The sequence below is a fragment of the Marmota marmota genome, unplaced genomic scaffold, assembly GCF_001458135.2.
Source record: "Marmota marmota marmota unplaced genomic scaffold, marMar, whole genome shotgun sequence".
NCBI classification, from domain to species: domain Eukaryota; kingdom Metazoa; phylum Chordata; class Mammalia; order Rodentia; family Sciuridae; genus Marmota; species Marmota marmota.
The window spans coordinates 27290205-27302258 of NW_026000229.1; the positions used below are offsets into that span (position 1 = coordinate 27290205).

At 36.2% G+C, this 12054-nt stretch overlaps 1 protein-coding gene across 5 annotated transcripts in view; it reads left to right on the plus strand.

Annotated features, from left to right (window-relative positions):
- Positions 1–12054, plus strand: part of Fam214a (family with sequence similarity 214 member A) — a 138548-nt gene that overhangs the window by 36896 nt on the left and 89598 nt on the right. Inside the window, exons 1-2 of one of the 5 annotated variants that reach the window (XM_048793110.1) lie at positions 98–261; positions 1409–1525. In XM_048793110.1, the coding sequence (XP_048649067.1) occupies positions 1510–1525 (16 nt within the window). In that variant the 5' untranslated portion in view covers positions 98–261; positions 1409–1509. The other 4 variants (XM_048793106.1, XM_048793107.1, XM_048793111.1 and 1 more) reach the window with 4 other exon arrangements.

The window sequence follows — 12054 nt, forward strand, 5'->3', positions numbered from 1 at the left end:
AACAACCGGCGCCCGCGCCGCAGAGGCCGCCGGGGGAGGAAGTGACGAGCGGTGGGTTGGCTGTTGTTGGGGACACGTGAGCCCAGGCAGTGTTTTGAGCAGGGCGAAACAGCAGAGAAAGAACTGGGCGAGGCGACGGGGGATGCCAGAGCTGGGGCGCCAGAGCTAGCGACAGCGGGCGGGCGAGGAGCTGGCAGAGGCGCGGGGCAAGCGGGCCGGCCGGGGCGACAAGCGGGCGAACCCCGGGGCCGCGGGGCTTGGGTGCGAGTCGGGCAGGGCGAGGGGCTGAGGGCAGGGAGCGGAGCGAGGCGTCGGCTGAGGCGGGGGTGGATGGCCACAGGGGCGCCGGGGAGCCGAGTCGGGCTTGCGGTCTCGGACCCCCATGGTCCCCTAACGCAGCCCCGGGGGCCGCTGCGCGCCACACTCGGTTCTCGCCGGCCCTGCGCCTTTTGGAGCCTCGGGTCTGAGGTGGGAGTGTGATGTGAGCTGCTGGACTAGCGGCGGAGAGAAGTGCCAAAAGGAGGAGGTATTGGGACGGGAGAAGAGAGCGAGTTAGTCAGCAGAGATCTGCCGAGGGAGTCGAGGACCGGGCCAGCCCGAGAGCGCCATGAAAACTACTCTCCAGCAGGGAGAGGGGCAGGCGCGGCGCTTGGTGCCGCGGGGCTGAAGGAAATCCGGGGCCGCGGCGAGCAGGCTGCACAGAGCAGTGGGTGAGCGAGCGCTCAGCTGTAAACACCTTCCTTGGGGGCAGACCTCAGGCTGGGCCACGTAGGGACGGGGTTTGTAGAGGGCGACCCGGGACAGTCCGGGAGAGTTCGTTTGAGCTGGGGGCTGGGCGCCAGAAGATGACTCGAATTTCTTTCAGACCCTCTTATTGTGTAAACTTGGCCGCTGTTGCCTCAGGAAGGCTAGCCAGAGGGTAATTACACAGGTGAGGCCGGGCGGGGCGGGCGGAGCTCTTGGGAAACGCAAGGGTCCGGAAGAGTTTCCAGCCCCCTGGCACCAGGTGGAAGAATTTATAGACCAGCATTGAGGAGGTACCACTGTTCCCAGAAGCATTTTTTTTTTTTTGGTTTGGTTTGGTTTCCCCCTCAAAGGGGTTGGTTAGTTTGTGTTGCTTGAATCTTTTTCTTCTTGCTTGTACCTCCGGGATATAAATAGACCTTGCTTTGGTTCGGAGACGCTGTGTCAGAAAAGGACACCTTGGCCTGGAGAGTTGAGGGGCGGGGAGAGGGGTGCTCCTTCGGGAGGAGATGGGGGAGACCATGCAAAGAGTTTTGCACTTTTCACATCTGCCGATGGTGCTGTCAACAGTAGTTTGTACCACAATAGGCCTAACTTAACAGTATTCTTGTACAGTCCTGATGTTAGAGCAGGACCAGTTTAATTTTATTTTGATCTCTTTTAGCATTTTGAAAACTAAGTAGAAGCCCTCGAATCAACAGTGAGCGCTTTGAAAGAACCCCCAAGTGTATTTCACAGCACTCTGGGTGGAAATTGGATGTGAAAATGAAGCCAGACCGAGGTAAATGATTTATTTAAGTGGACCTGTTTTTTGTTTTGTTTTCTGTGTCTCCTTTTAGACGTGTTAACCTAATTCTGCAGCAGGATCAACTATTTCTGTATCATATGTAATTATCTGTTTCTGTGACAGATTCCAGCTGGTGAGGAAAAGGAGGACATATGGAAGAGAGGGTTAGGAGGGGAGGACAGTTCTTCAAAAGTGCTTGTAGAGCAGTAGTTTCAATAGAAAATTTAGTGTATGTTAAAAGGAATTAATCAAAAATAGCATTTATATCTGTTGCCACAATTATTGGTATCATTTTAGAGTTACAGTCATTCACTTTTAGGTAAAGTGAATCCAACTTCAACTTTAATGATATTTACAAGATTTTTAAACAAGCCTTTTAAGCTCTTGCGAATTTGAACTTGATAGCGAACATTTAAGATTGTTGACAACTATTATTACGCTTTCATTAGCTGATTTTTTTGCTTTAAGCAGACTCCAAAAGATTGCAAAGTACTCAAGCATTCTATATATCATATGGACAATTAAGGCTACCAAAATTCCTGGTGATAGGTACATGCTACTTCCTTTCTAAACCTGTATTTTCAGGGCTTAAAAGAATAATATTTACACTGTGCTTTTCAAGGACTTCAAAGGGATTATCAGTCTTCTGATTAATGGCAAGGACCAGATTTAGAAGTTTTTAATGTAGTTCTAGGGCTTTTAGTCAGCTATGGGTTTGATTCGGAGGAACACTGTAAAGAGGGGATTATGATATTTGATAGTTAGACTAGGTCACAGGGTTCCTTCCAACTCTGAGACTTTAGGATTCAAAATAGTATTTTATCCTATGAATTAGATGATTACTTTAAAAAGATATATATTAACTGGCTATTTTTCTGTTTATAAGTAATTAGACAAATTGTCTAAAACATTTCTTTGGTCATAATATCTATTAAAATGCATTAGAAGCAGACAAAGACATATTTAGTGGCTTAAATTAATTTTGTTTAGAATCAGGCAATAGCTAGGTATGTATGAAGTATTAGTAAGTATATTATTATTGAGCAGGTTGCTTGCTTACAATATGAAGTTTAGATTTTTAGATTACATTAGTGACTTTGGAAAAATGGCACCAAGGTCAGTAATTGCATCTCAGAATAAACAAGCAAATAAAATCAAAGTCACTATTTGTTTTGGATTGTTGTTAAAAGTTGCTTTAAAGTCATAGCAGTTTTAAAAATAGCATCACATATTTTAGGCTAAACTAGTGCTAAACCAAATAAAATACTTAATTATACACCTGAATAGATAAGGAGGGAAAATAAATTCATTCATAAAGATTTCCAAAGAGCTCAATTTAGTGTATGCATGTAATCCCAATTACTTGGGAGGTTGAGGCTCCAAGAGGATCTCAAGTTCAAGGCCAATCTTGGTGAGCAATTTAGTGAGACCTTGTCTCAAAATAAAATAAATGATTGGGGATATAGTGCAGTAGTAAAGTATTTTGCCTAGCATGTGTAACATCCTGGATTCAGTCGCCAGTACCACACATACAAAGTAATAATAATAATTTTAAAAATTCCAAAGAAAGCGACACCCCCCCCTTAAAATTTTGTCTTACTTTAGTATTCTCAGGAAAATGATGGGATTACAAATTTAGTATTGATTATATTCCATAATAATAAATGAAGTTTTTTAAGCTTACAGATTTTTGGACCAGGACCCAGAGTAATTAATATCTTTTACTTAGCAAATTAGTACAAAAATACTGAAATGTTTTTCATAAATGTATTACCCTTACTATGTGCAATATGATCTTCTATTTTCTGTTCTTTTTCACTTTTTAAATTGCTGGCTGTCACAACCTATTGATTTTGAAAGGCATAGTTGTAGGCTTTAGCTAAAAATTCTAATACATTGGTTTCCAAGGAACTATTTCATGAGTGAAATTTCTAGATAACTTAAATATCACTCCTAATGCCAGAAATATTTTCCTTTGTAATCATGATATATTGAGAGATACCTAAAATATTAATGGTCCTCTGCCCTTTTCTTATAGAAAGAAAAAGAATTTGCAGAGTCAATGTAATTTAACTTTTAGTTCATGATAAAAGGACACTGTTGTGAGTTTCAACTTTTTGCTGGATCATAATCTAGAGATGCCTGAAAAAGATATTTAAATTTATGAGATTTTTTTTCTAGCTTGAACTAGTCCAGTTTATCTAGCTTAAACTACCAGATTATTGCTTGCATCCATCCATCCATCCATCTATCTATCTATCTATCTATCTATCTATCTATCTATCTATTTATCTATACTTACACATACATATTTAGATTTGTGTGATTTTTATATTCTCTTGGTATCAACAGTTTTTGTTCCTATAATGCTTATTCTTGCCTCCTTTAATTTCCTGCTTTTAATCTGTGGACTAAAGAACTAGATAACCATACTTAATATTAAGTTTTTTGTAAAATAAGTAAATAATAGAACCTCTCAAGTATTCATTCAGAATGTAAGTATAGATTTTAATATAGATGCTCAGATATTTGCTTAGTTGAATACAGCTGTGCTTCAGGGAGTTCAAATTTCTAAGTGTAATTGGAGCCTCTTATCTTATGATTGGGTGTGATAGTTGGCTAATAGAAACAATTTAAGTGGGGAATCATGGAAAAATATAGCAACCTTAACTTTTTCACCTGTCTTTTCATGTGAGCTTTTCTTCTGCTGCTTCCCTCTCCCCCAATGTTGGGGATTGAGCCAGGGCTTCTCACATGCTGGACAAGAGCTCATGCCTAGCCCTCAAGGCTCTTTTTGAAAATGAGATAGGGTCTGAGTTTTTTTAGAATTGGACATGATCTTTCTTGTATAAAGCATAGCAACAATGTACACCTAAAGTTTCTAGTTTTGTTTTCATTAAGGTGTAATAAGACTTTTCCAAAGCAAGGGGTGAAATCTTATATTTTTAATAATTTCAAAGTTTTAAGATTTTTTTACACACAATTTTATCAGCACATTATAATTCAACAGGAATTTGTTTTTGGAAAGTAGGAATTTATGTTCATCATAAATATTGAGGCTAGGGATGTAGCTCTGTGTTACAGTGCAGTCTTAAAGTGTGCAAGGCTATGGATTTGTTTCTCAGCAAAACCCGCCCCCCAACCCCGCAAATTGTGTTTATCAAAATGTACTTTTCCCAAAGCATTAAATTTAGTTGTCACAGAAATAATTTTTTTGCCCTTGTTTCCTTGGTTTATTATAATAGTTATTATTAATTATAAGTAGAATGTCATAAACAGATTTATAAGGAAGAAAAGACCAGATTCTTATTAAACATGTAACTCAACTAGTGGAAACAGAAGTGTACAGGCAAGTAGAAAGTACCCTTTAGCCACTGGTGTTCAGTATCAGCAATGTCTGTCAGTTTGTTTTTATGATGGATGTGCCCTGGTCAATTCTGCCAGTTAATTAAGTGAAGGTTAGTTAGGAGATTTTCTATTCTACTTTTAGATAAGATGTTAGTGTATGGAACAATGGCTACATTTCACAGTAGTCAATATAGTCAAATATTGTCAACATATTTTAAGGTTAGAAATATTTTTAAAAATTTTAGGCAGTTATATAACATTACTTGGGTAATGCTGCCAACTGTGAGTCTCTGATGTTATCATTAGCACAGGCTTTGGAATCAGACCTGTGTTTATATACTTTCCATTACTTGCTTGCTATGTAATCTTTATCACATTAATCTTTATCTCAGTGTCCTTGTCTATAAAATGGAAATGATTACAAACTCCCAGTTATTAGAATAAAATATGACAGTAGTTGACATTAAAAAGTATTAGATTAATACCTTTTGTATGGCTGATTAAAACATTACAGATGCTTGTATGTTAGTTGCAAAATATACTCAACAGAGATAAGAAAATAATCTAATGTAATAACCTAACACTATTTTATCTTGTTTTACATTCATTGTGTTCAGTCTGCCAAGGTTAAGCAGATTTAGTAGACATTTAATATACAGTTGTCTGAAAAAATATAAAACCTTAAGGATACTTGAATGTATGTATAATCTATTATTTATATTGTCATTTGCTTTTATAATTATAGCTTAATTCTGTATGTAGGGGTGATATGTATGATTGAAATACATTTTCTGGCAATAATTAGATTTTTAAATGGTGTTAACTGCTGACTAGGGCCGGGTAACTAGAGAAAGAAATCAAACAATGTTATTCTACCTTGGACTCAAGGATGTACAAGTTGGGACCTGTCCTAGATATATTAATACTGAAGGCCCAGTGTTTCAAGAAAAGTCTAAAATGTTATTTGTGTACAAATAATTAAAATAGTTCATATTATGTTATAAATATATGGAATTTCTAATCTTATCTTTAAATGCTCCCTGAGCTTATCAAAACTTATGAAAGATTAAGAACCAAAATTTTTAATTATCCAGAAGTTAATAATTTAAATATACTATATCAATTCATATTTAAACACCCAGTCATGATGACTAAATAAAACCTGTTAGTGCAAAACCTGTTCCACAATCAAAATGCCAAACAATTTACTTTCTTTTTCTTTTCTTTTTCATTTGCATGTGTGTGTGTGGTTAAAACTGAGAGGAGTTCTCTCTTAGTTTTTTCCCTCTTTTTATTATATTACAAATTTTGGTATTAGGCTTAGTATTACTGTGGCTTCTGAATGTATTTATGGCATAATATAATCCTGTTAACTTCAAATGATTCTTTCCTAGGTATGTGAAATAGGAGGAAGATAAAAGGACTAGAAGAAAATGGCAAGGGAATTAGGTGCATTGCTTACTTCTTGAGAGTAGTTCATTGTTAGTTTATGTAAATCAAGCAACAGAAATGATAGATGTTGGAGGAAAAGAAAAAAAATGTTGACTAGATTTAAAAAGACTGATCTTTTGCTAAATTCCTAGGTAGAGGTAGTAGTGATAGTATTGGTAATAACAGCTAATACTTAGGCATACCATGTACCAGACATGATTCCAAATGATTTGTATATGTAATTCTTTTAATCCTCAACAATTACTCAAGAAGTAGATGCTGTTGTCATCTTCGTTTTATAGCTAAATGAAACTGAGTCACTGGGAGAAGTTTGGTTTCTTTTCCAAATTTACACAAATAATAAAAGGGCAAGCCCAAATTTGAAGTGAGCTTTGAGTATCTTAATCTTCTGATTGGTAGCAGTAAATTATCTTAAAGTATTGTATGATAGTGTGACCAAAGTGGTTTAAAAATAGGCTTGAGGAATACTTAGCTCAGATATTTGATGAGTATTGTGATCTTAGAAAGCTACTTGTCTTCTCTTTGTTTTGGCCTTTTCATTTTTACAATGGAGGAAGTAATGGTACCTTGGATTAGTGTTATTTTGAGAATTAAGTTAATATCTATAATATACTTTGAACAGTGGCTGACAGGAAGAATGCAAATGTGAGCTGTTATTATTTTTGGACATTTTCTTAAGAAGAAGCCAATCATTTAGTGAAAGCTGAGGACGACAAAACAAAGGGACTAATTTAGCTGCACATTTTGTGTAGTCATTGTAATCTCAATTTAAAAGCTGGCTACTGTTTGTTGGCCTGCCATCCATTTATATTGATGAGTCTTGACACAGTGGTAGTTGTTAAATAATTACTGGCTGAATACAACTTGAGATTCAGATAGTAAAGGGGTTCAAATAGAGGTACCCTATCTATGTCTTCGCCTATCATCCAGTAAGAAGAAAATGATTTAGTGAACTGAATAATGTCATTTCTTTGAAGGATGAGAAAAAAGATAATTGGAATATAGAATTGAGACCCTGTGTATATAAGAAGAGTGACTTAAAATTCAATTATCTTCAGAATGTGAAGAAACCCATGGTGTCTGAGCATTTTGCATTGTGAACAAGTAATGGGAAAAGATTTAGTTGTTGAATAAAGAACATTTATGTTTATTCTTTTGCCCTTCTCATCTTTGTATCTAATCCTTCCTTCTGAGGCTAAGGATTTTTAAAATTTGGAATAACTTAATACTGACTTTTTTTGTAATGAAAAGGAAAAAATTATTAGACCTGGAAACAGTACTTCTTTCTTAGAAGGTAAAGCAAATTTGTAAGTAGTTAATTCTGTCTTTGCTTAAATGGGTGAAAAAAATCAGAGTAGTTCCTTGATTATGTCAGACTTTCTTATTAAACGGAAACAGATGGACTGGGTAAAAATGCCAGTAACTAATCAAAGCATTAAGCTAAGAGCCCGTGTATATATCTAAACTCCTAGCAATAATCTGAGTTGAGCTTTCTTGTATTTCCTTTCCCTATGAAAGACAGTCATCAGGTAAAATTATAACAAGGCCTTTTTCATCTCTTTCTCTTGCCTACCATGCACAGCCCCACTAAGTGTTTGATTACCACTTAGGGTCTTATATATGCACTATTCCTTCTGCTTAAAAATACTTTCTCCCCAGTCATCATATGGGTAGCTCTTTGTCATCCTTCCTATGTAGGCTTAAGTTTTTCAGAGAGGTTTACTCTATGTATTTTAGGTATTCAGTTTATCTTTTTTCCTTATTTATTGCCTGTCTCTACAACTAGATTTGAAGTTCCACTGGCCAGAAATCTTGTCTCTTGTTCACAGCTGTGGTTTCATCACCCAGGAAAGTCTTGCACATGGTAGGTGCATTATAGGTGCATAAGAAGTGCTTAATATATATTTGTTGAATGAATGAATGACTAGCATGCCTTTGTGTTTGTACAGTAAATAGGAATAGCAGCAAATAGTTAGTAGTCATTTATTATTTCACTGATACCAACTGGAATTCTACCAATTTAGGGATTTGCATGACTTAATGAACATTAGACTGTTATTACAACTTTATACTCCATTCATTTTCAAATACACTTAAAACACTTGCCCAGCCAGGTGCAGTGGTGCACACTTGTAATCCCAGTGACTCCAGAGGCTGAGGCAGGAGGAACACTAGTTGGAGGCCAAGTTTGAGGCCAGCCATAGCGACTTAGGAAGACTGTCTCCCCTGCTTCAAAATTAAAGACCCTGCTTCAAAATTTAAAAAATTTTAAAAAAGGACTGGGAGTATAATTCAGTGGTAGAATGCCCTTGGGTTTAATCCCCACCAAAAAAAAAAAAAAAAAAAAAAAAAAAAGGAGATGTAGTCCAGGGGCAAGCTTTACCTTCTACATTTTATCCCTAGTACTACCAAAAATAAACACTTGCCTATAACTTAAAGAAATGTTGTGTTTTTTAATTAAATTCCCATTGAATTGAAATTAAAAACTCTAAAATAAAGAATAGGAAAAAGCTGTTTGGAGTCAGTTGTCTCCGTTTTGTATATATACACACATATATACATACATACATACACACACACACACACACACACACACACACATATATCTGATTCAAAAATGATCCATTCATAAACATTTGCTGGAAGCTCACTGACCTCTCTCCACTTGTTCCTATTGAATTTACTGCTGTTGCTGTTTCAGAGGGATGGGAAGGGAAGGATGGAGAGAGCAATTAAATTGTTAAACTTCAGCTTATAAGTAGAAGAAGTTAAAATAGGATATAATAGTAAAGAAACTTAAAGGATTTAGAGTTTAGATTTGTGACTCATTCTATCACCTATTGGTTTGTGACTTGGTTCAAATCCCAAACCTATTTTTTCATCTGTATAATGTACCTGGCTCAGAATGTTGCATCTGAGTTTCAGGTGAGATAATGTGTCAAAGAATTTGTAAGATGTGAAATGCTAAATAAATGTTGACTAATTTACCTTAAGGGTGGTGTCATTTTTATTGATGAACAGAGGACCATGGGTTCTTGAAAATAATCAATTAAATTTTGGGGTCTCTCCATCTAAAAATATCTATTCACACAGTGAGCAAATTCTGTTTTTTTGAAATAAAGCATTTGAAATACAGTTCTTAACCATAAAAGGTTAAGAATCCTTTAGTAAGCTAGTCTGAAAATCTAGCTATAACTTATGTTACTTATTAAGTTTGAATATTATTGATCTTGTTATCCTGACTGAAATTATACCAACTAGAGATTTATTTGGATTAATAAATATATATTTGATTATGTTTTTTGAATAGTACTGAAATAATGGACATATTTGGTTAGCTCATATGGTTCCTTTTTTTGCATGATGGTAATGTAAGAAGACTTAAGACCCTAAGTCTTTAGGATAAAATTTAGCCTGAAATTCTAACTTCAACACTTATTAGGCAAATGACCTTGAGAAAATTACATAGCCTGTTGGAATGATAGTTATTTTTTGCTGTAACACAGCAAGCCTTGTGAGAAAGGTGAACTGAGAACATAGGGTGTGTCACCTAGCATATGCCTAGCACAGAGTAGGAATTTTGCCTAGTTCAATTTTCCTTTACTTTCAAGGATAGATGACTTAGAACAGCTCTTCTGAGGAAATGAGTATTTAAATACTCTCTTAAAACTAGTTGTGCTAGATTTGGTGGTGCCCAGCTGTAATCCCAGCAAGTTGGAAGGCCGAAGCAGGAGGACTACAAATTTAAGGCTAGCCTCAGCAACTAAGCAAGACCCTGCTTCAAAATTTTAAAAAATAAAAAAAGGGCTGGGAGTATAATAAAGTGGTAGAATGCCCTTGGGTTTAATCCCCATTGTCTTAAACACACACATATACACAACTAGTTGTAATAGATATATGAGATCAATAAACCTTTGTTACTGTCAATTTTTTTCTTCTGCAGTATGCAAAATAGAAGAAATCAAAACCAGCATTGAATTACATAGTCTTTCCTGAGAATGCCATGGGAGGGTGAAAAATAGGTAACTGGGGTTATAAACAACTACTTCTGGGTGATAATACACTATAATGAGCAGTTTAGAGTTGCATTAGGGCAAAGAGATTGGAATAAGGGTAGATACTAGAAGGAGGTTGGTGAAAAATATAGAATGGTGAGTTGTTACCCCAAATTACCCTTTTCTTTATTTCAGAATATTACCTGGTATTTATTTAGTGCCTGGAGCATGGCCCTTCTGCTTCTATAAACCCAAAATTTATACTTGTTTCATGTACTGCAAGTTATGGCCATTATAGGTTAAGAAACCTTTAATAAGCTAGTCTGAAAATCTAGCTATAACTCAGGTTTCTTATATTCTAAATTTGACCATTATTCAGATTTAAAAATGTATATTGGTGCGCAACTATAATTTGTATTTGGGGATTAATATTTTTAATTTATAGGAAGTTTCCATATTTTATTTTCCCACTTACCAAACATATTCTTGACTGCAATAATTTAGTATTAATATCTGAAATCAGGCCATTTATAAAACTTTATTTTAACATCTAGAAAATTCTTTTTTACATTTTGTCATCTAATAAGCAATTTTGGGGATTCAGTTTGGAGATAATTTCTAAAGCTTTAGTGCTTGTGTTATCATATATGTGAATTTGTCCTCATGATATTTGTGTTCAACTGTAGGATTTTATCAGTCCTTGGTTTTCTACTATAGCAAGGACTGAGCAAAGGACAGAGTAGGTTTTTATGAAGTTAAACTCTGACATTGATTTCCTTTGATTCATCAGTATTTCAGTTTGGTAAAAAAGAAACATTAGGGCTGGGATTGAGGCTCAGAGGTAGAGCACTTGCCTAGCGTATGCGAGGCCCTGGGTTCAATCCTCAGCACCACATAAAAATAAATAAAATAAAAACAAAGGTATTGTGTATAATTAAAAGAAATAAATATTAAAGGAAAGAAACATTATGCTTCCATGGATGAGTAGAATTCAGATGTACTATGTAATGAATTTGGATTTTTATGGCATTAGAGATATGTAAATACATATATCATAGTCTGGCATGCTGGCATGTGCCTGTTATCCCAGTGGCTTGGGAGGCTGAGGCAGGAGAATTGCAAGTTTGAAGTCAGACTCAGTAATTTTGTGAGGCCTAAGCAACTTAGTGAGACCCTGTCTCAAACTAAAAAATAAAAAGAGCTGGGGATATAGCTTGGTGTAAAGTGTTCCTGGGTTTGATAATAAGCACCAAAACAAAACAACATATTTAGTTTCAACTGTAACATCCCAAATGAATATTTATCCCCCAATTTTTTTGAGATCTCACTAAGCAAAGTTATGGTTAAATAGATACAGTATGTGTCATTTAACATCACATACAACTCTTTGTGTTACAACAAATATGTAATCTGAAAACGGTATGGCTGGCTTTGTATAAGCCATTGAGCTAAAATTTTTTTCTTTTCATTCAATAGTATTTACTAATGAAGTATCCTGTGGTAGGACCTCTGAGATATAGGTTGTGTTCTTTGCCCTATTGAAAGTATAATACAAGGGGCTGGGGATGTGGCTCAAGCGGTAGCGCGCTCGCCTGCCATGCGCATGGCCCGGGTTCAATCCTCAGCACCACATACAAACAGATGTTGTGTCTGCCGAAAACTAAAAATTAAATTTAAAATTCTCTCTCTCTCTCTCTCTCTCTCTCTCTAAAAAAAAAAAAAAAAAAA